The 21,875-nt window shown below is 41.0% G+C and overlaps 2 protein-coding genes across 7 annotated transcripts in view; both read right to left on the reverse strand.

Moving 5' to 3' along the window:
• Positions 1–21,875, reverse strand: part of NSUN5 (NOP2/Sun RNA methyltransferase 5) — a 197,362-nt gene that overhangs the window by 81,178 nt on the left and 94,309 nt on the right. The window lies entirely within an intron of this gene.
• Positions 1–21,875, reverse strand: part of BAZ1B (bromodomain adjacent to zinc finger domain 1B) — a 52,446-nt gene that overhangs the window by 24,054 nt on the left and 6,517 nt on the right. For all 6 annotated transcript variants that reach the window (XM_069791602.1, XM_069791599.1, XM_069791600.1 and 3 more), the window contains exons 2-10: positions 21,500–21,616; positions 19,188–19,332; positions 18,110–18,308; positions 13,936–14,057; positions 12,865–13,062; positions 7,730–9,425; positions 3,244–3,382; positions 2,612–2,742; positions 952–1,063 (exon numbers count right to left, since the gene is read on the reverse strand). In XM_069791602.1, the coding sequence (XP_069647703.1) occupies positions 952–1,063; positions 2,612–2,742; positions 3,244–3,382; positions 7,730–9,425; positions 12,865–13,062; positions 13,936–14,057; positions 18,110–18,308; positions 19,188–19,332; positions 21,500–21,616 (2,859 nt within the window). The remainder of the gene's footprint in view (positions 1–951; positions 1,064–2,611; positions 2,743–3,243; positions 3,383–7,729; positions 9,426–12,864; positions 13,063–13,935; positions 14,058–18,109; positions 18,309–19,187; positions 19,333–21,499; positions 21,617–21,875) is intronic.

Consider the following 21,875-nt stretch of genomic DNA (forward strand, 5'->3'; position numbering starts at 1 on the left):
GAGTTCTTCATAGGTGGTTTAGTAGGTAAAGCTGTAGCCAGTATTTTCTGGCACAGGGACACTGCTGATTGCTCCTTACCACACAGGGCAACAGCTAACATAGGAGATTTTCTTTAAAGATAAAAGACATTGGTAGGGCCAAGTACTGGAGCAAGTCCCAATCAAACATGCCAAAAGGTAGTATTCAAATTTGATTCACTTAAAAGACAGGCTGGTGGCTACTGCTTGGCATTGGGAAGCATTAAAGGGATAACAAGGGAAGAATAATTTTGCTAAGCTATAATTATCAGTAGCAACAAAAATCAACTCCATGATACAGTGCTACAGGAGAACAAATGGACACCACCATAGTCTGCTGTGAAGCCTAGGAAGAAGATACTGACAAGGAGCTGTGGGATGGCTCTGCATGTCTTACATAGTAAAAGAACACGCAGGATATAGGCCTGTCTCCAAAGATCTCAATGCAGACTTTAATTTTGTGTGCTCAAGGACCTCACGTGCCACAATTTAGGTCTGCTGAGATGAACCATGAAAGAATAGCTAGGTCACTGCTCCCCTCCTCCTCTTTTTTTTTTTTTTTGTTTACAGTAATGCTTACGAGTACTGAAAAAAGCACACAGCAATTCTTTTAAATTAACATTTCTTCTGAATATAAAATATGTAAAAAGCAATACATCAAAGTAGCATTTACCAGCTTAATTTATACTGGCTTGAAGACTGATTGATTAGGTTGATCATAATAGTTCCACTGGCTCTTGGACTGGCTGCCCTATTAGTCATTCACTACTAGTAATAGTATCAGTAACAGAGGCCTGGAGAGCTGCTAAGCTAATCTAACTGTTAAGTACTGAAAGAGTAATAGGTATATAGTAGGGTCCATCAAAAGAAATCTGTCTAGTTTCCTTGACCTCTATGCTTCAAGTACTTCGCAGCTATAAAAGCACGTGTTACCATAAGTTCTGTCCCTGCTTCGGTGCAGTGGTCTCTGTGGGAAGGTCAGCAGCATGCACAGACCGGTGAAGCTTGCTCACTCTGCCATCGGTGCCAGTGCTCCTCCGCTTGTCTGTAAAAGAAAAGCACAAGGTCAAGTGTATTCTCCTTCATCTTCCTCAGTGAGCATTTTTATTTTGCAAAAACTAACCTATCTCCAGGTTAAGTGTTTATATGCAGCATCTAGGCCAGCAATATATTTGTCAGGGAAAACTAATCCAGCATTAGTTTGCTAAAGCTCACAGTATATGCATTTATAGAAATAAGAAAAAAGATAACAGATTTTTAAAGAAATTACTGCATCATAAAGCACATACATAAAATTAAGAAAATCATTCCTACTATTTCAAATACATAAAACTAGTTTCACTTTTTAGCTATATACTGAAAAAGTACTTTTAGAACTGAATGAGTTATAAATAAGATGTATTTGTATTTCTGAGCATCTGACAGTCTGACATGAATTTAAACCTTTGCTTATTTAAGCCTTTGCTTCTTAAGTTTCAAAAGGAACGTGCTGAAATCTTGCACCCTAGCTGGGCAAATACACAGGCAGCAGTTGAGAAATTAATGCAGCTGGAAGCAAGCTGGTGTACAGGAACATGGCTGGTCAATATTTGAAAAAGTTCACATAAGAAAATATACCCATCGAGGGCCACTAATGATACTACCTGCAGCTCAACAAGACACCAAGACACATATGGCTGGAAAGTTACATGCTGGATGAAGTATCTTATTGTAGGTTTGCCCCGTTTCATTCTTCTACGGATGTCTACTCTGCCCATTGTCCAAGACAAAATACCACCAAGTGAGGGCTCTCTGATTTAACTCAATATAGCCTCTCACATGCAGTATTGCTGTAGATGGACTAAATGCCAGCCTATGATGTTTCAAAAGCAAGAAATGATCAGGACTGAAACTGCAACTGGAATCAGATTATAACACACTCTTCTGTACCAAGACCTATTCCACATAGAAGTGTTAAGTTTCCCTCCCCACAGACTGGGTTTTGTGCATGTCCAAGCTCTGCCTGCAAGGCTCCTTGTCAGCCAGGCAAAATTACAGAGGAAGCACTAGAACTTCAGCTAGTCCTTGCACCTCACCTGCATGTTCAGTAAGAGGGCTGCTTGCCAAAATGGCCTCAATCAGCAAAGCTATAGGTATCTGTAAGACTGTTCTGCTTGATACTATTTCACAGGTTAATCTGGGAGTCTTGCCACTGGTGGAATATTAGCATTGTGATGGATACCCTCACTCCCTGCAACACACAACTGACTACTTGTCCAAGAAGTCTGGCACACTGCAACTCAGCACATTCAGAGTAAACCAGAGGGATTAGTCCACAATTGACATCAACCTCACTGCTTTTAAGAGAGAGGTGATTGTGTCCCATGGTCCTTATGTGGCACATTGCAGGCAGTCTCAAGACCTGCAGCAGCAGGAAGATCATCACGAGCATCGGACTCTCCTGTGTGCAGGCTTCTGGAGTTTAAAGAAGGCTTAAATCAGAGTACCCCATGAAAACACTCAGATTAGACAGTTCTCCCTCACATTCACAAATCCATTCTAACAGTCAGACAGCAACAAAGGAAATACCCACAGAGAAGCAGGCTAATCATACCTCCTGAGCTGTAGTCTTTTTTAAAATCTTCTTTTTTCTGATGGGGAAGGATGAATCTGTAGTCTATACTGTCATGCACCCAGCCTTTCTCAATGAACAAGCCAGGAACCTCATCTGAAAACAGCCAATACCTGTAGAAAACATGTATGTTAACAGGTACCTGTCTCCTCTTTTGGCTAGTTACACGCATCCACTTTATTTGCACAGAGGGAAGAAGCAGCTGAGTGCTTGACTCAATAAAAACTGAATGCATGTATATCTTTATATTGGCACAGCTGAGAAACATGAAAAGCTTTTATTAGAATCCATTCTAAGCTCATTCCTGTGCAACAAACATGAAAAAAAAAAAAAGCTGGTAATTAGGTTCTTGAGCACTGATGCAAGCACTTGAAGATCTACAGGCTAGTGGATCCTGACCTCCACAAGAAGGCCTCAAAAAGCTGGCCATGTAAACCAGTGAAGGCCATTACACTCTATATACACAAAAAACTCACTTCTGCACTCCTCCACTGTTCAATTGACATGAAGTCCTCTCAACATCATCCATATCAATCATTTCTTGGGGACCGCTATCTGATAAAGCTCATCTCAAGAGGAGAGAGCTAGCAGCTCAGGATCATTTCCTTTCCTACCTGTTATGATTACGATCGGTGCCGACTGGGGTCCTGCGCATCACCAGCTTTGCTTTGGCAATTCCATCCTGGAAAGTTTTCTCAGCTGCAGCTTTATGCTTTCGGATTCTTTCTTCCTCCGCTTCTTTCTCCATTCTCACTGTTGGAGTTAGCACAGAGAAGTATTAGATTTCTTTTATTGTATCCAGGCATCAATATTCTCTTTTATTTTACTACATCACAGGGGTAAAAAAAAATATATTTATCAGTGACTTTGGTTAATATTCTTTTAGAACAGCCACTCACCCTTCAACTTACTTTACACCCACCATTCTAGAAAAAACTCAAGAATTAAGTCAAGGCATAAGGATGAACTGGGCTGAGGAAAGAGGAAAGTCTGGATAAAAATTGTCTGGAGGAATTAGTCCTCATTATTATTTCTCATTCTAGACCAACAAAGTGATATCCATTGCTGTGCAATCCCATATAACAACAGGGTCAAAGATCTTTAGCTACAGCACACAGCATATGACAAGGACTTCTGCTCTGACCAGCTCAAGTGTTGGGAGCGGTCCAGCTGTGACACTACAGAGGTCAGTGTGGCTAATGGACACCTGCATTTCCACAACTGCAGCTGTGAGGAACACTCTCCCCACAACCTTACCTACCAAAAAAACAGATTTGGCACAACAGAGACCTCTTCCAGGCACAACTGTCTCACAACAGTGACCAAGTCACATCTCGTAACACCTCATGCTTTCCCATATATGCTATGATGTGGAAAAGCATTAAAATAGAACCCTCAGCTTTCCCACTCATGACAGAAGTATTGAAATTTCAGTAGCTCTCAATATCCATTGCTGTTGACAAAAAAAAGAAGGGAAGAAAAATATGTAGTGGCCTACATTCTGGCATCACAGGCTCCCTGGCAAGAGCCTTACAGAACAAAACATGTCATTCCACATGTCTAGGTAAGGAGCAAGAAGGAAGGCAGCTTCTGCCACAAGACAAAACATTAAGGTCAACAGGATTTATGCTCCTCATGATGGTTCAAGAGTCTCTACACTTTTGCCAATCTCTGAAGAATAGGTGTACTTCCACCAAGAACTGCCTGAACAAAAAGGAACAAAACATGAAACCGAGTCACGCTGGCTCTTCAGAGACTGATCTCAGTCTAACAAAAACATCACCCCTTCACGACTTTCACAAAAGGCTATGGGCAACGTTCTTCTGTGTCTGGAGAAAACTTGAGGAAAAAAATAAACAGGATGAAGAAATGAAGACTTATCTTTACATCACAAAGCAGGGTTTGAAGCAGATGTAATGAGACCATATGGAAGGGGTGAGTGGACTGGGGCAGGTAAAAGTGAGCATATAGATATCATGTTGGCTGCTGTCCCAGGGAGAAAGCTAATTTCTTGCTAGGACTCTTCCCAGGGCTACTAACCTATTCTTCATCTTGCAGCCATCTTCTGATAAAGATAGGTTTGATAACAGTTGATTAGTAAATACCTGGTAAGTGTCTGAAGTCCTGCCAATGTAATCAATCCTGACTGATTAGAGGAGACATACTGAAAAACATACCTTTGCATTTGTTACACCAACTCGATATACCAGCTTTTATATAATAATATAGTAACAGCATACCAATTTACATTCATTGCAGCATGGCAAAATTGTCCTATTAATCCATACCTGCTAGACACAAGCACCTGCACCCATATATCTGTAAATACCAACTCCTCCCTAAACCTTATGACCTCTCCCTCCATCAAAGTATTGAAATCAGAACAACTAGCAATAGCCACTCTCACAGCACCAAATGCATCACATGACCTAAATCTGAGTCTTGCAAACCACATCAGGAGACCCATATCACAGGAAGTACTGTTCTCACCTTCCACTAGAAGGAGACAGAGGTGATACAATTCCCGAAGAATTTTTCTCCCTGACACCTTCTCAAGACTTGCTGCTGTCACCCGATGCTAGCACAAGGCACACTTCACTCTCCTCCTCAGTACCCTCCCCTCAAAAGCCAAGACTCCAACCAAAACAAGCCACACTGCCAGCAAACTCTTCAATGCTTACGACATTGGATATTGTGGGCATTCATGAGACAGGTATTTTTTTTCTGTGCAACTGTAAAGACCAGTTGCAGCAGGTACCATCAAGTGCCAGACTAAGGAAGAGGCAAGGAAAGAACAGAAACTTAAATTTAGTCATATGCTGAAACTGTTCAAACAAAATGAGAACGAAGACACCATACTAAAGGGTTCCTCCCCCCATCTGATCTTCAATTGTGATGGCACGCTAGCCTCAGGTGGTACTTTCCTTTCTAGCAGGCTTTGTTAGCTGTATAAGCTTCCAACTCTCCATTCTCCTCCAACAGACTGTGTGGGAGCTATTGCTTCATGGAGTGATCAGGCAAAGAACAATTAGTAAGCGCTGCAGTAACACAGAAATGAAATGACTTGACTCTTACTAGCAAGAAAATACAGATATTAATCATGTTCTCTCAATGGGGAGTTCTGTATTGACTTCTTTTGAAGTCAAGAAAGAACAGAAAAATACATTTATGCTTTCTTACACTGGGTTCTTTTTTGAGCTGAGACTAGCTTGGTTGCACTGGCTGCAATCTTGATAGGTTTAACTTGAAAGAGGTTAGTGCTCCCAGTGTTACAGATGTTACCAGAGCGGCAAAAAAGAAACCTCTGATTGAGATCTTTATCTATATGTATGCAAAAGAATAGTTGCTGACAAAACATCTATTGCGCAGTGGTTCATATATATGAATATCAAATCACTGTACAATAGGTGTTTTGTCAGCAACTACTCTTACTTCCCCCAGAGATACTAACATTATTGAAACCATATGCAACTGAAGTGGTGTGAAAGCCAGTAGGCTGAAAAAGCCCCCAGAAGGCCTGTGTGATGGTAGGAGCACACTGATGCAGTTCTCATTGTGGTCATCCAGAACTATTTTTCACACACTGAAACCATACCAGCCTCCAAGTCTGAAGTCCAGAACAGATTTAGCTCCGAGCTGCTAACCCTACAGCCCTAACTACTGCACCATCAACATTAACCAAGATCTTTGGTATGTTGAGGGTACCTTTTTGTCTGGTAGCAACTGCTTAACAGGTAAAAGAAGCCCTGGATGCCTGAAATGTTGGGGTTTGATATGTGGAAAGGAAGCAATATGAATTCAAACCTTACTGAAAGGCTTAATCCTTCCTTCCCTGCCAGAGACCTAGTTTTCCTTGTGAAGTCCAAAAGAATGAATCAAACTTCCTCAACATGCAAGCCAAATTACTCTTATCAATGTAATATTGCTCTTCTTCATATATAACTAGTACAAACTATAAAGTGAGAACAACAAGAAGTATCCCAAGGAGTAGTGTCCAAACTGTATTTAATTTTGCAGTAAAATCTTATCATGAACGTGAACTTGCTGTCAAACAACTGGAATGCTACAAGAATTGGGGCCAAGAGGCCATTCAGCTACAGCATGTTAGATATTTGGTATTTTGTTTTTCTGGAGTAGGACAGCACTCCGGATCTTCAGCAGTTTATTGATACTTCTGAGACTCACAGTTGTTAACAGAAGATCTGAAAAGTCTATTTACTTTCAATGGGAGGCATGGTTGTATCCAGTCTACTTCCTTAGGAGCCTCAGGGTATTCCATGTTATTTACCTATTCTTGGTCTCCTAGAACAGATAATCCCAGATTCCAGCTACGGCATATAAACCAGGCTCCATGCGGGATGCTTGTCCCTTAACTGTTTCAGAAGGGAAATAACAACCTACATGAGCTATGCTGTCCACTTCCACCTGCCCAGTACCCACATTTACAACCAAAAAAATCCCTGAAGTGCTATTCCAAAGTATTTTGCTCTTCATATTCCATACTCCTTTGCAAAATGCACTAACACAGAGGCATACAAAGTTTGTTACTGCAACTCGTGATTTATAAAGGTTTGAGCAGTTTATATTTATACAACTCCATAACTAATTCTTTAAAGTGAGAAACTCCAAACTGAAATTTATTGCCTAAGTCCTTATCTGGGAGAAGGGCTCCTAGCATCAACCTGACAATGCACATGGCAGCAAGGCCAGCAGCAGCTGTAGGAACTAGCTTTTAAGCAGGAAATATCTCCTCTGTACGTAAGAGCCAGAAGATGTTTGAAGGTAGACAAGGTTTTTTGTTTGTTTCCTGTCCCCAAAACAGATTTTCTGTTTTCCAGCCTTCCCGGGCCTGACAGGATTAGAAAGGTACTGAACAAAAGATGCCCACAGATAAAAAACTAGAAGCATTTATTGCTTTTTCTTAACATTCCAGATTTTAAGCTGCCATAGGAACCATAGCAGCTGAATTATATTTCTCCAGTGAGTAAATCCCTTAAAACCAGGTAATGCTTTTGAAAACAGGCTGTCAATTTTGCCATTAACTTATTCCCCTCTACTCCACAACACACAAATGTTCTACCCTCCTTGTATTTTTCTTACCTCTCATTTGTATTTCTTGTTGCTCCCTCTCTTTCTTGGCTTGGATGGCAAGAAGGCGCCTGCTCTTCACAGCACTTATCATATCATCAGCTTCTATTTCTACCCGGTGCTCTATTTTCATCATCTCGTTTTTTTTCTTTTCATTTCTTCCCATCATATTCTCATCTTTCCCATTCTCCTTGGTTTTGGCCACCATTTCTTTTCGCTTCTGTTTTTCTGCTCTTTTCTTGTCATTTTCTTCCTTCAAGATAGCTAGGCGCTCCTTCCACAGCTCAGCCGACGTCTGCTGCTTTGCCTCCACGTGGTCCTGCACCGAGTACGTCATTAGAATCCGGTGGCACAGTGCTCCAAGTATCCGTAATTTCTCTTCAGGAGTCAACTCAAAGAACTCCGATGTCTCCAGTTTCTCCAAGAACTCATCTTGTACTTCATTATCCTCAAAAGCTGCCAAATCCTTGCTTTCATCTACATTATCTGAGACCTCACTTTCCTCCTGCACATCTGACTTGCGTAGGCATAGGCGAACCAACTCAGAAGCAGAATGCAAAGTAAGTGGTATTTCAGAAAGCTTCATTCCTAGCTCAGCATAATCTTCAGCAATTTCATCTTGCAGCAGGGTCTGCAAGAGAATGACCAGTACTCGGTTCAAATAAAGGAAGCCTCCCTTTTCTGCGCAAAGTGCTTCCATCAGGGAAACTGCCGTAATCGGATATTGAGCATCTGGCATCAATAACCCTGAGTAACAGCTCAGGAACTCCACCACCATAGCGACATCCCCAAAGAGTGTATTAGGAAGTCCTTCTGGAGTATCAACCAGTTTAAAAGTAGGCAAGGTTTTCCCTTTAAGATCTTGGTCCTCATATCTTTTCTGTTTTTCTAGTTTTTCCTTCATCTCCTTCTCCTTCCGCTCCTTTGCTCTCTCCTTCAGTTTCTCTTTCAGCTTCTCCCTTTTCTTCTTCATGTACTCCTTTCGCTGCTCCTCTGTCATGGTGGCCCATTTCTTCCTGTGCTCTAGAAGCTCGTAGCGTTTCTGTACTAACCCTCGCAAATCCTCAGGGAGACGGGCACGATCCTCATTTGAGAGTAACCTAGCTGTTTTGGAAATGATACAGGAAAGAGCACTTTTTTTGTCTTCCCGGTCTTTGTTTTCTTTGTAATAAGCAATGAGATGGAGTGCTGCAGGAGGCAGATGTTTCTGGGGTTTGCTGGAAGACCTAGGGGTGCCTCCAGAACTCCTGGGAGCCCTGGACACCTTAGTGGTACCTTTAGCCATGTCCAGTAGTGTCATTTGTTTCATTTTCATCTTGGGGGTCTTCAAGCCTTTCCTAGGAGACTTTGATTTCCCCGATGATTTCTGCCCATTCAGAACCCTTTTGCCTCTCTGCTTTTTGTCCAAGGATTTGTTGCTGCCCTTTCCCAGTCGGCTCCTCTTTGGAATGCGAAAGTTAGAACCGAGTTTAGCAGGTGACACAATTTTCATCACCTCTTCCAGCTCCTCTTTAGGACATTTTGAATTCTTAGAGTTTTTCACCTTCAGTGGAGAGCCAATAATAGATTTCTCCAAATGCACGTGGCACCACAGAGTAGGGCTCAGTGGCTGGCCCAGGGATGATCCATCAGTTTTGGATTTCTTAGAAGGCTTTCTGTCAGGTGATCGAGAGCTCTTCCTCTTGGTTGAGGGGTTGAGAGTCATATACTAAAATTAAAGAAAGAATGATTTTATATTAATATTTAAAAATAAATAAAGGTTATATAGATCCTTTTCTGTCAATTATTTTTGCCTATGTTTATTTTTAATGTATTTTTCCAGTGAACAAGGAGTACTCAATATCTTAAGGGTGACAGGCTTCTGCAACAGCTTTCAATATTCTGCACTGTAGTCACTATGTTGGTTATGAAGTCATTAGCTCATTCCAGAAAGTTCACATTTAACTTTATAAAATGAAACACTACGAAGAATTTTAAATGTTTCCTACTACATTACATAAAACCATTTTGTTTCTACTTAAAAGGTTGTGGGAAGGCAGTTTGCCTGCAAAATATTGACATTAATTTCAAAAACTATTCCTCTGCTCAGAGATTTCTTACTGAGTCATGTAGGGTTCAGTCCTGGACCCCACCCAGCACACCACCCAGAGGAAAACTGAAGGAGCACAGAAGTGATGGGTGACAGGAGTTTAGAGACTGGTTTCTGAATTGCCTGAAAGTATCTAGAATGAAGGCAAGACAGGATTCAATTCTGAAATAACATGATTGAATATCTGACTGTTTTTCATCTGCTGAAATAACCTACATGACAGCATACTTTAAGCACAGAACAGTTTAACCCAGAGCCAAACAGAGACTGATTTCAGGACTATGTCAGCATCTCAAATTCAGTTTCAGGATGCACCCAGAATACTAATATATTTCAAGAAGTGAAAAATAAAATACAAGAATATAACCTTTAGGTTATGGATAAAATTACCAGAAAACAGGGGCTGAAAATTTGAGATTTCTTAGCAATTAAAATTCCAAAATTGCTGTGGTTAAGCACAGCAAAAGGTGCAAGCATCTAAGAAGCATTTCTTTAAGAACAGACATACAAAAATGTGATCAATTTAAGACTGCCATAGGAATATTCAGATTTTCCAGCTCATGGATGTTCCCTCTTGAAGACTTTAGTTTAAAGAGCCCTCATTAGCCCATTAGAGAAATTTTTACTGAAGATTGCACAATCACCAAATCCAGTGCCTGCATAACTTCATTCTACAAAAATTGTGTTGAAATATTTGCTGAAGAGAATTACCTAAGCCAAAAGCATCCAGCAAAGATACGAATCATGATAATTACAAATTCACAAATATTAGATCTACAACTTATACTGTATGTCCAACTATCACTTACACAAAATTATTTTGTCAGAACACTAATTCTGGATTAATAAATTCTGCAGGCACTTCTCAAAATTTAAAAAAACTCAATATAAATTCAATCTCTATGCCAAGTGGGAAACAAGCTACAGAAAGTGCCACCCCTAAACATAAAGCTAAGGACTTCTGTAAGTCAAACTGAAGATTTTAGAGTTTTGTATTTTTTCTTAGTATATACTAAGGGTACACCTCCATCCCTCAATGCTCTGAATAAAAGAGTTTGTACACCACCAGCAAATACTTTAATTTCCTTAAGGCAGTGATCCCAAATACTACAGCAAGGGTAAACACAGCTGAAATATGAAGAACTTATTTTTCCTTTTAAGCAAATTTACAAGTGTTCAGAAGAGACCATAGAAGCTTGCTAGAATGAGGTGTTCTCCTCCTACTGAAGAAAAAAGGGATATAGCAAATATTTCTCTTCTAGTTTTAGAACAATGCTTGACAAAGACGGAATCCATGAAAAAAGCGAGTTTATTAAATGAACAAAATAGTGCTTTCTACATCCAAAGATGAATTTTAAACCAGCAGATTTCATGATATGACATTTACTCAGTTACCAGTGTATTTGGCTGGTCATTACAAAGGGCTAGGAAAAAAAAAAAAAAACATCCCTGCTACTCAGAGTATTCGGTACAAAATTTGTTGTATCTGCCATCACTCAATCAAGCACCATACAAGAACCAAGAATCATGAAGTCAAACACATCTGTGGTGGGCTGACCCTGGCTGGACGCCAGGTACCCACCAAAGCTGTTCTATCACTCCCCCTCCTCAGCTGGACAGGGGAGAGAAAATATAACAAAGAGCTTGTGGGTTGAGATAAGGACAGGAGAGATCACTCACCAATTACCGTCATGGGCGAAACAGACTCAGCCTGGGGAAAATTAACTCAATTTATTACAAATCAACCAGACTAGGGTAATGAGAAATAAAACCAAATCTCAAAACACCTTCCCTCCACCCCTCCCTTCTTCCCAGGCACAACTTCACTCCTGGATTCTCTACCAACCCCCCCTCAGCGGCACAGGGGGATGGGGAATGGGGTTTACGGTCAGTTCATCACACGTTATTTTCTGCCGCTTCATCCTCCTCAGGGGCAGGACTCATCACACTCTTCCCCTGCTCCAGTGTGGGGTCCCTCCCACGGGAGACAGTCCTCCACAAACTTCTCCAATGTGGGTCCTTCCCACGGGCTGCAGTTCTTCACAAACTGCTCCAGCATGGGTCCTTTCCACGGTGTGCAGTCCTTCAGGAGCACACTGTTCCAGCACGGGTCCCCCACGGGGTCACAAGTCCTGCGAGAAAACCTGCTCCATGGGCTCCTCTCCACAGATCCGCAGGTCCTGCCAGGAGCCTGCTCCAGCGCGGGCTTCCCACGGGGTCACAGCCTCCTTCAGGAACCCACCTGCTCCAGCGTGGGGTCCTCCACAGGCTGCAGGTGGGTAACTGCTCCACCGTGGACCTCCCTGGGCTGCAGGGGGACAGCCTGCCTCACCATGGTCTTCATCACGGGCTGCAGGAGAATCTCTGCTCTGGCACCTGGAGCATCTCCTCCCCCTCCTTCTTCACTGACCTTGGCGTCTACAGGGCTGTTCCTCTTACATGTTCTCACTCCTCTCTCCAGCTGCTGTTTCTGTCTGTCCCAACCTTTCTTCCTTCTTAAAAATGTTATCACAGAGGCGTTACCACTATCGCTGATTGGCTCGGCCTTGGCCAGCAGCGGGTCCGTCTCAGAGCCAGCTGGTATTGGCTCTGTCGGACACAGGGGAAGCTTCCAGCAACTTCTTACAGAAGCCACCCCTGTAACCCCCCCGCTACCAAAACCTTGCCACACAAAGCCAATACAACGTCCAACTCTTGCATTGTAACCATGAAAAAGGCCCAATAACTGACACTACCAGGCAAGGACTATAGCTCTTCCATCTGTCTTACACCAGGAAATCATGTCTCTAATCGTAGACAAGTAATGCAAACTATTGGAAAAATCAAGAAAAGGTAGTTACACCTCAAATTTTCAAAGTAGACCACTGTTTCAGACATTCAAGCTGTGTCACCTCTCAAAGGGTCAATCTTCAAAAGAGTGGGCCTTCCTGCTCTGCATCTAAGTTGATGTAAGCTTGGGAGCACCAAAATCCAACTGGCACACTGAAGTCTCTACCAATACTGTTTAAGGGTGGGGAATGGGTGAGAAAGCAGAGGAGGTACTTTTAGGAATTCTTACCTTATGTGGGTCAAGCAAGAAGTCACTAAATTTACTGGGGAGAGAGTATTTCTTCACTAACTCATCCTCCACTACCCACGGGGCATTCTCACATGTGCCGGCCCGTAGTGCGTTGTGACGGATGAAGTACCTCAGGATCTCCTTGTTGGGAGGACGCTCTGTACGGACTAAGCTATCTGCTGGTACGTTGCTGATGATCTTGGAGATAACAAACAGACAAACTGTTAACATTTAACTTCTAACCACATTACAAATACATACCATATGGCTAAAAGGAGCAAGGACAATTGTACTGCTTCATGTCCACAAACTCTTCACTTTTTCAAAGCTCTCTTGCAAAGACTCAAAACAAACAAAACAGAACTTGCAGAACCAAGATGCACAATAGAGATTGGCAGGAGATTCAGTTAGCCAAAAAAGTAAAAAACGTCACTTTATGTTGCAGATTTCTTGCCAAAGCCCACCACTTCATCTCTGACCTTCCTCCAGCTTTTGCTTACTACTAATTTCAAAGCTTTTACATATTAATGTTTATTTTGTTTTGATTTTTTTCCTGAGACCAGAGGAGTAACTCTGCAAGTGGTACTCATTAAATTGAGGTCAGCACTGCCTCTCTCGGCAAATTAGCAAAGAGATGACAAAAAGCACGCAGCAGTGCTGCAGCTACACAGAGCTTCTCGAAGCACAGCTACGTACGACACGACTGTCAGAGAAGCTCAGTTAGAACAAAAGCAGCAACTGCCGCTCATGATTTAACTAGTCTACCTCTGACCAAGTTTCATTAACTGCCTGACCAGAGATTAACAAGTTAACAGCAACCTCTCTAAAGCTACCATAGCACTGTGACTCAGCGTGTGGTACCAGGGAATTGTCAGGTGTCTCCATGCACAAAACCCAATTATGTAACAGCCAGGCTAGCCAGCCTCACAGACAACTACAGCCATCCTGCTTCCAATACCATGACCCCGGCATAAAGTACTACATTGGGCTGTATAGACACGCCAATAGTGATTATTTAATTAAACTTGCATATTCATGTTATAACAGAAAGGATTCAAATGGGCAACTCACCTTATCTTCATTTTTCAGCTTGACATCATATTTGTGTGGCAGGAATTTAGGTGGAACCCACTTCCTTTCTTCCTTCTTCAAAGAAGTGGGAAGCTTCCGAGGAGACCTACGTGCTCGATCGTCTGATAAAACAAGGTAAGACATTAAGTGTCTTAGTATTAGAGTCCAAAAAAAAAAAGTTAAAGAATCCAGATCATTGCTGGACTGGGCACCCCACCCCTTGCTATCTATACGGTGTTTGGTTAAACTAGAACATCAGGATAAAATCCCAAATCAGGTTTTAGAAATATCCTGAAGATGCAGGTTGGGAACGGAGTGCCTAAATAGCTCTGAAGTAGGAGGTAACACCTATCTTCAAGGAGTATAAAGGACGACTTGCAGTATTTAAACCCATTTCTCTACAGATGGTAAGCTGCAACTACCTGTGCAAAGGGAGAAAATGCCTGTAAAATTCATAAAGGGGGGACAGGTTTCATAACCTAGCCAGTAACCTGCTTAGGGAGCTCCTGCCAAGAGCCCTAGCTGTCTCTGCCATGCCATATTTGAAATAATTCTACTGCAGGAATTACCAACTTTAAATTAAAGTAACTTTTAAAATCATATAACTTTGGTGGCCATTAAGCGTTTTATAGTTACAAGCCCTATGTCTATGGGCTAGTTTATCTGGAGATTTTAAGCATACTTATACAACCAGTCTTTTTACTCTCAAAAGAGATGTAACTGAAAGAGTACAAAGGCATCACATCTTCTTGCCAGCTGGTGTTGAGTCTATTATTTCTATATTCAGGATGCAAATGTTAATCATTTAAGACAAAATCCAAGCTTACTGAAGAAAGCGATCCCCAAATGTTTTTATGTCTGTGGCTATGACTCAAAGAAAGCACTAAAGCAAGCATGATAGATGAGAATAATTATCTACTAAGTATATGCAGAATACAAGTAGATACTAGACCCAAGTCAGACTTTTAAATATAGATATCTATCACTGTCACATTGTAAGCCCTATAGCATTTAAGCTTCAGCAGCATTATACCCTACATGGCATAAAGCCAAGTTCTGCCCCCCTGCCTTCCAAATCAGTCACCTTGGTTAGGGAACAGATCACAGATGCTACAGGCTCACTGCACCATATACATAAATGTGCAGCTACTTCCCACATTAGTGCTACATTTCAGATAATGCAATGTAGAATCCTCTGCTCCAAGCATCACTCATTATAGAAGCTTTCCTTAAAAATAAACCCCCCTGAATTTCGTAACAGTGGTACTATGTGTGAAAGCAAACTAATCCTCTCACCGCAGGTCAGGCTGAGACATAACTTTTGCCTGCTTTGGTTCAACATTTGTATTAAAAAAATCTTGGTAGGTTCACAAATACTGAACCACGTTTTTCTGCTCAGCAGCACAATGGAAGTCGCGTACAAGACACTTCAAGCTCTGTAAAAGATCTGCTTTCAGAGATCAGTGTATTTTAAGTGGCTGAATGTTATCTTTGCTGGATGTGCGTAACACACACAGCAAGTTATATATAAAGAAATAACAATGTGTTGCTTAGTCCTGGCTCTGCCTTTGAAGGACTCTGTTAGGTTGCTGCTTCTGCAACAGGCCTGTAAGTGACCTCTCCTTTTGTGATTTACTTTCTAGATTCTAAAACTAGGGATGACTACATTGGATTCCATCTAACAGCACCTGGATGCTGGGGTTGGGGAAGAAGAAATCACTGTACATTCCTGCCTAAAGTTATTTTACAAAAAGCATACTTCATTTGTTATTGTATTGTACTGAAATAAAACTTACATTCACTACACTACTGGAACCTCTTAAAGGATCCATAGGCTGTTGTCTCCTTGTATTCACCACTTATTTTGGATTTTCGAAAGCATTATTAGGTCCAAGTACAGCTCAAGCTGCAGAACCTGCCTTCAGTAGTCCACCATCCATTTTCAGGAAAAACTAGCCTTTCCTCTCACTTCTGCAGATTTTCCAGAGTTCACTTCCTCAGCAACTAAAAATACAAAGCCACTTCAGACTGCACGTATGATGCAATAAAGCTGGTATAAAGCCTTATTTACAGCTTCTGAAGCACAGTAGACTCCTAAACAGAGACTGAAGCTCTCTTCCTCTGCCCCTTATTTCCTCCAACAAAATCAGCAAGTTTGACCCAAATATTAGTAAAAATGCTAAGGTTAACTCTGCCCCCTCGTGTGTGCACAGAAAGATACAGCTCTTACGTCACACAGTTATGCAGAGCCTGTTATGGCTTCTAAATGCCCACTCTTGCGTAGTGACCTCAACCCATCTTACTAGTGGTCAAGTATGCAAATTATTAGAATGAAAAAGTCAAAGTAACTGTGGCTAGATACCTCCAGCTACTGTACACAGCCTCCTGCAGATGCAATTCAGGGCCTGAACCCACTAAATGAAAGCAAGTCTTTACTACTTCTGTAGTATGTTGTATAAATGTAACAAATGGTACGTAGTTCTTTTAATGGACTCTGGAATATAGATTCAGTAATGAGTTTACTGTGAACTCATGTTCTATTATAACACAGAATATAAAATCATTAGCAATAAAATATCCTTTTAATAAATGCATATGCACAAGGAGAAGAGTTAAAAAGAATGAGTGCTTACTGCTTTTACTGATTACATTATGACTCTGCTAGCATCCTTTGAAGTTCATCTTTTACAGAAAGGGTAGGACAGTCCCAGTTTATAGAGGCAACTAAACACAAGCCAGATAATCAGCAGAGTCAGACTGAAAAAGACTCAGGAATCCCCATTCCTGCAGTATTCTTCCAATCTCTGAGCACTATACTGGCAGTGTCAGTAAGAGCACAGCTGAACACAGATGGTTAGAATACTGCACACCACTGAACAAAATATCATGGTAGACTTTAACACCCAAGCCCAAAAATGCTGCTGTAAATTTAGGCAGTGAGCATCTTTAAAGTAAAAGCTACTTCCTATGCCTTTTACAAGGTAGCTTGAGGGAACTACCACTCAAAAAAAATTTTTTTTTTAAAAAAGCATCCATTAGTCCCTCTCTAAGCACTATTACTGTTTCAAAGGACAAGTATAAGGCCAGACTGTTTCTGCAAAACTTTTTTTTTTTTTCTTCCTGGTTATACAGAGCATTGCAATGAAATCAAAACAGCTCATAAATTTTTCCAGTACCAATCAGAAACAGTTCACAATTATTAAGCTTGGGTCTACAGCTTGGTAGAACTTGTTTTCCACTCCTGACTTTGCTGTTAGTGGGCTGTTTTCTGAGTTTCCTCTTCTCCATATTAGAGGAGGTTATATACACCTTCCCCAGGTTTTGGAGTGACTATTAACAAATGTGAATTTTATTACATTTATGTGCATTTAAAATTAAGCTATCCAGATTAGAGCTATGCTGTGGGGTTGTTTTGGTTTTGGTTTTTTGTTTTAAAACACTTTTTGAAATCTCTTTTAAAGACTCTTATAATTCCATTTTTAAGAAGTTACACAGGACATGAAACTTTTTTTTTCCTCTTTCAACAGTACCTTCTCAGAGTCAAGAAAAGCCTTGGACATCCACTGTTTAGCTCTGCAGCAAGGAGGAACAGATATGAAAGTGGGGAACAATGTTTCAAAGCATGCTTTATTTTGAACCCTTAGAAAAAAATTAATATGCATTTTTCTGCATGAATTTTGTCTCAGCATTTGAAAATTGGAAAGGGGATAAACCAAAATAAAAAAACAAACTCATTTTTAATGTCAGCTGGGGACATGAGAGAGAATGACTGCAGAACAGGCTTTAGAACTAGAGATGTTTGTTCTGAGGATGAACATCACAGCAGAACTTTATGATTCTGCATGAACTTTTTCTGTTCCCCTTCCCCCACCCCCCCTTTTTTTTTTAAATACACTTGTTATACTTTCAAAGCTTATACATTTCATGTATAGTTTTCAGTATTACACCTTAGAATGACAGCACATTTTCTGCTTTAAAACAGGCAAGAACAGTTGAAAGCCAACAGCACTGATGTCACCAAAGCTGCACCACTAACAATAACAGTTTCAGGATTTTCATTACATAACACTGTTTAAACATCACATATAACGTTCACAGCCCAGGCCCAAGATGTACATAAATTCAAATACTCACTTCCAGGTGCTACCTACTGGCATGCTGTCTTACTACTTACTCATACTTTCCCTCCTGCTGTCATCCTCTTTCAGGATAGCTTCCTTCTGGTTGTCCTGGGCTGCCTGGCTGGAGTTCTCCTTGTCACTGGATGGGGAATCACAGGCTCCGTCCGATTTCTTTTCTGAAGCCTCTTCATCAACCTTCTCCAGGGGATGTATTTTCACAACTTTCACAGGCAACATTTTCTCCTTACCAACCTGCACAGAAATATTGATGGAAACTGAACCTGAGCAAGACACATGAGCTAATGAGCTTTAACATTACAAGGAAGGAAAAAAAGCAGCTAAGATGACCTAATTTGGCAAAACACCTAACTGATATCCACCTTGAGAGAAGCCCATGATCCCTCTCATGAAACAATTACAGGATTTAATTCTACTACTCCTACCTGGAAGTTCTGTACAAATTGCTAAGAGAGAACTGCCAACCCACAAGTTTTTCCAAGTGTTTAATAATCCTGCTTTCTCAGCCTAAGGAAAGAGTGTGTGTACAAGGTGCAAGCATGTTCTTCTCAGCAGCCCCAGTTGAGAGAATACATCCTAAACAGGTTGCTAACAGAGAATGTTTTATAACTTTCTGTTATTTTTAACAAGTTTGAGATTTTCCCATTATTCCCAGTTTTGAAGGGAATTTTCTAATCACTAGAGCATCGATAGAGATTTGTAAGCAGTTGACTTCCAGCTACCTTAGTTTAAGACTACTACTCCTTCTGGGAACATGGTAGGTGAAAAGACTACAGCAGATTTTAATTTTTAACGTATTTTAATTAAAACATGTATTTTTATATATACTTAAGTATATACACAGGCCATCATATATTTAAGCAGTATAACAAATATATCTGTATTCCCCCCTCCCCGATCAGTCATTTTTCTCTTGCCATCAGTATGGGTCATCCACATGCATCTGCTTATGGAACCATTTTGCATTCAAAAGCAGGTGTTGCCACTGGGATTCTACAGAAAAGAAATTCTGACCATCTTTCTGATAATGTAAGTGGCTAACATATTCTTCTCATCTCCTGCCTTTAGATATCCAAAATTAGCTCTGGGACAAAATGCAAAGCAGATACTTACCTCAAAGTCACACTCTTCTCCCACTGCAAATTTGGTCATGATCTCCAGCCAAGCTGCATCCACCAACTTCTCCAAAGATACAGTGTTGTGGTGAACTATTTCCAGTACCAGTTTCTCATACCAGGTGGGGAACTCCTCCTTCAAGCTGAGCAAGCACATAAGAAGTTTTCATTATTCAGGGAATAAAAGCCAAAATGCAAAGTAGCCTCCCATTTTGCAATTCCAGGAACACTAACAGCCAGGACAACGTTTGAGGTAGATGCCACATTAGCATGCAAACATCCAAGAGCTTTTTGGTGCTCTTCCCCCAGCGCCCTCCCAAAGCATTAATTGGCATGACAATACAAATTGTACTTGTCCTTCCCAGAAGGAGCACCATAAAGCATTCTGGAAGAGCAGCACTGACAGTGAACCCCTTCTTGCTGGTTATTACTGCCTCTCTATTAGATGTTAAATATATACCAAGACCGTGTCATTATTCTGGGGCTTGTTACTTTTAAGTTTTTGCTTCCAACAATAACACGATGCTGATGAACATTTAGCATTTCTTTCTTCCTAAACAGAATGCTAACACAGTGACGAAGATAGAGGCAGGCTTACACGATCAAATTATCTTTCCAGAGAAAAATATTTAATGTGTTCCACCACATTATGATCTTCAAACTTTCTCATTCAAAGAAGAGGAAGGACTGTTACAAATTTACTTGACTGATTTTCTTTCTAAAAGGTCAGTTAGCTGATAGGAGTACTAAGCAATATATTGCATAAAGCTTTCTGGCTAAAAAGTAAAGTCTGTTTCAAGTTACTGTAAGGAGGAAGAAAATACTCCATTTTTCCAAAACCCTTTTAGCTTCGCAGACTCAGGGACCCATTGCTGACAATCTTCAGCCATGTTTGCTGTTCTACAGCTGCCATGAACAAATTTATCCCTTCAGCAAACTGCCTAAATGAACTTTGTTTTTATTCAGACTAGTATCAGGTATTAAAGCAGCCAGCAAACCACCTGGGAAGCTTTTAATCCCATTTCAAAGAGAGAAGACCAAAATCTCATTTCACAGAGTCTTTTTTTCCCCCCATTTAGAGAGACTATAGCTAAATTTGTTATTGAGAAAGCTTCCGCTTACATTTCATTTACATTTCTTAATGTGTTCAGAAGTGGCCAACCAATCCAACATTGTTAACCAAAAGTAAGCGACACTAGACCACTGTTTTTTTGACTCAGGATTATAAATTTATCAAGCTGGCTCTGCAACCTCCTCTCAAAACAACAACACTAGGGAGGAAAGACTGAAGACAGCAGTACTTCAACCCTCACAGAAATCAGGACTATTGCCAAATAGGTTTCTTATTTGTTGCCTTTAAGGATGTGATTAACCTCAAACGATGGGGAATTTCTCCTTAGGCTAAGGCTATTAACTCTTTTGCCAATGAATCAGAAATGTGCATTCTTCATGAAAGCGGGGCAGCAGAAAATTTCACCTCTTGGGTAGTACTGCTGACAATCTCCCCAGTTAACACAGGAAAAAAACGTCATAGAAGTCCAAGTCATCAATTCATGGAACGGAGAAACATGCCATTTGTTTGGCATAAATCCTACAATTTGGTAATCACAAAGTCAGTCCATATATGTTGGTTGAGCCAAGGACTTGCACCTTTACAGAAAATTCACTTCTAAGGCAAGCATCACGCTGAACCTCAACCAAGGATTCAGGGCCTGTGCTGTGTGCTAGAGGGGGAGTCAGGGACATAGCAGCCCAGAGGAACACTGGTGGTCTGAACATAGTAATGACTCTTGCTGTTTTCCCTTTGTTCTTTATTGTTTCAAGCAGAGCAGATCCCTAAAATCTCACTCCAAAGTAATTTTTTTTATGTAGTACAACAACTGATTCCAACGCAGATCTGGAAAAAATAATTACAGATGTGGACGTGGCTGATGTGAAACACTTCAACGACCTCTTTTACTGTATTTTTACTTTAGCTCCTCCAAGATTTATTCCCCCTCCCCGTCTGAAAAATTCCCATTACTCAAGGGGCTTTAAAATAAGCTAAGTATCGTATGCTGAACTATTTTGGTTCAAATAATACCAAGATACAGCACTAAATAAGTACATTACATTACTCAACTGCATTAGTGATGGCATCAAATTTGGACTTAATTTGCTTTCAACTCCAGAATCCCCAGATCTACTTACAGCCAGTAAAAAGCTGGTTACCTCACCTCATAAACTAGCAATCACATATCATTCCCAAGTCCACTCTTCTGCCCCAATGCCTAAAGATAGACACATACCAATTTCTTCACTGGTACTTACAGCTCAGCAACTTCCTGCTCCTCCTCCCAAGCCTCTTTGTGTGTCAGCTGGCTGCTTCCTGTGCTTTTGCATGTCCATATTCGTTCGCTGTACCTCTCTAAACGTGCTTCATACTCTCTGTAGAAGTGGCAGCTCAGGAAAACAGGATTTATGCAGTGGAGAGCATAATCACAGTAGCACAAGACAATCAAATTCAATTAAACCCGTCCTATCGGAGTGCACAAAGGCTGAAGATCACTACAGTACAATTTGACCCTATGTCTACCATGGAGATGCTGCGTTAAATCCAATAGGTTTTCAGACCAGGATGCACTGGAGCTTTCTGCAGCTGAAATGCCCATCCTGTTTGGCACTGGCATGCAGAAGGTGCCACACC

This window comes from Haliaeetus albicilla, chromosome 9 (genome assembly GCF_947461875.1).
Source record: "Haliaeetus albicilla chromosome 9, bHalAlb1.1, whole genome shotgun sequence".
NCBI lineage: Eukaryota > Metazoa > Chordata > Aves > Accipitriformes > Accipitridae > Haliaeetus > Haliaeetus albicilla.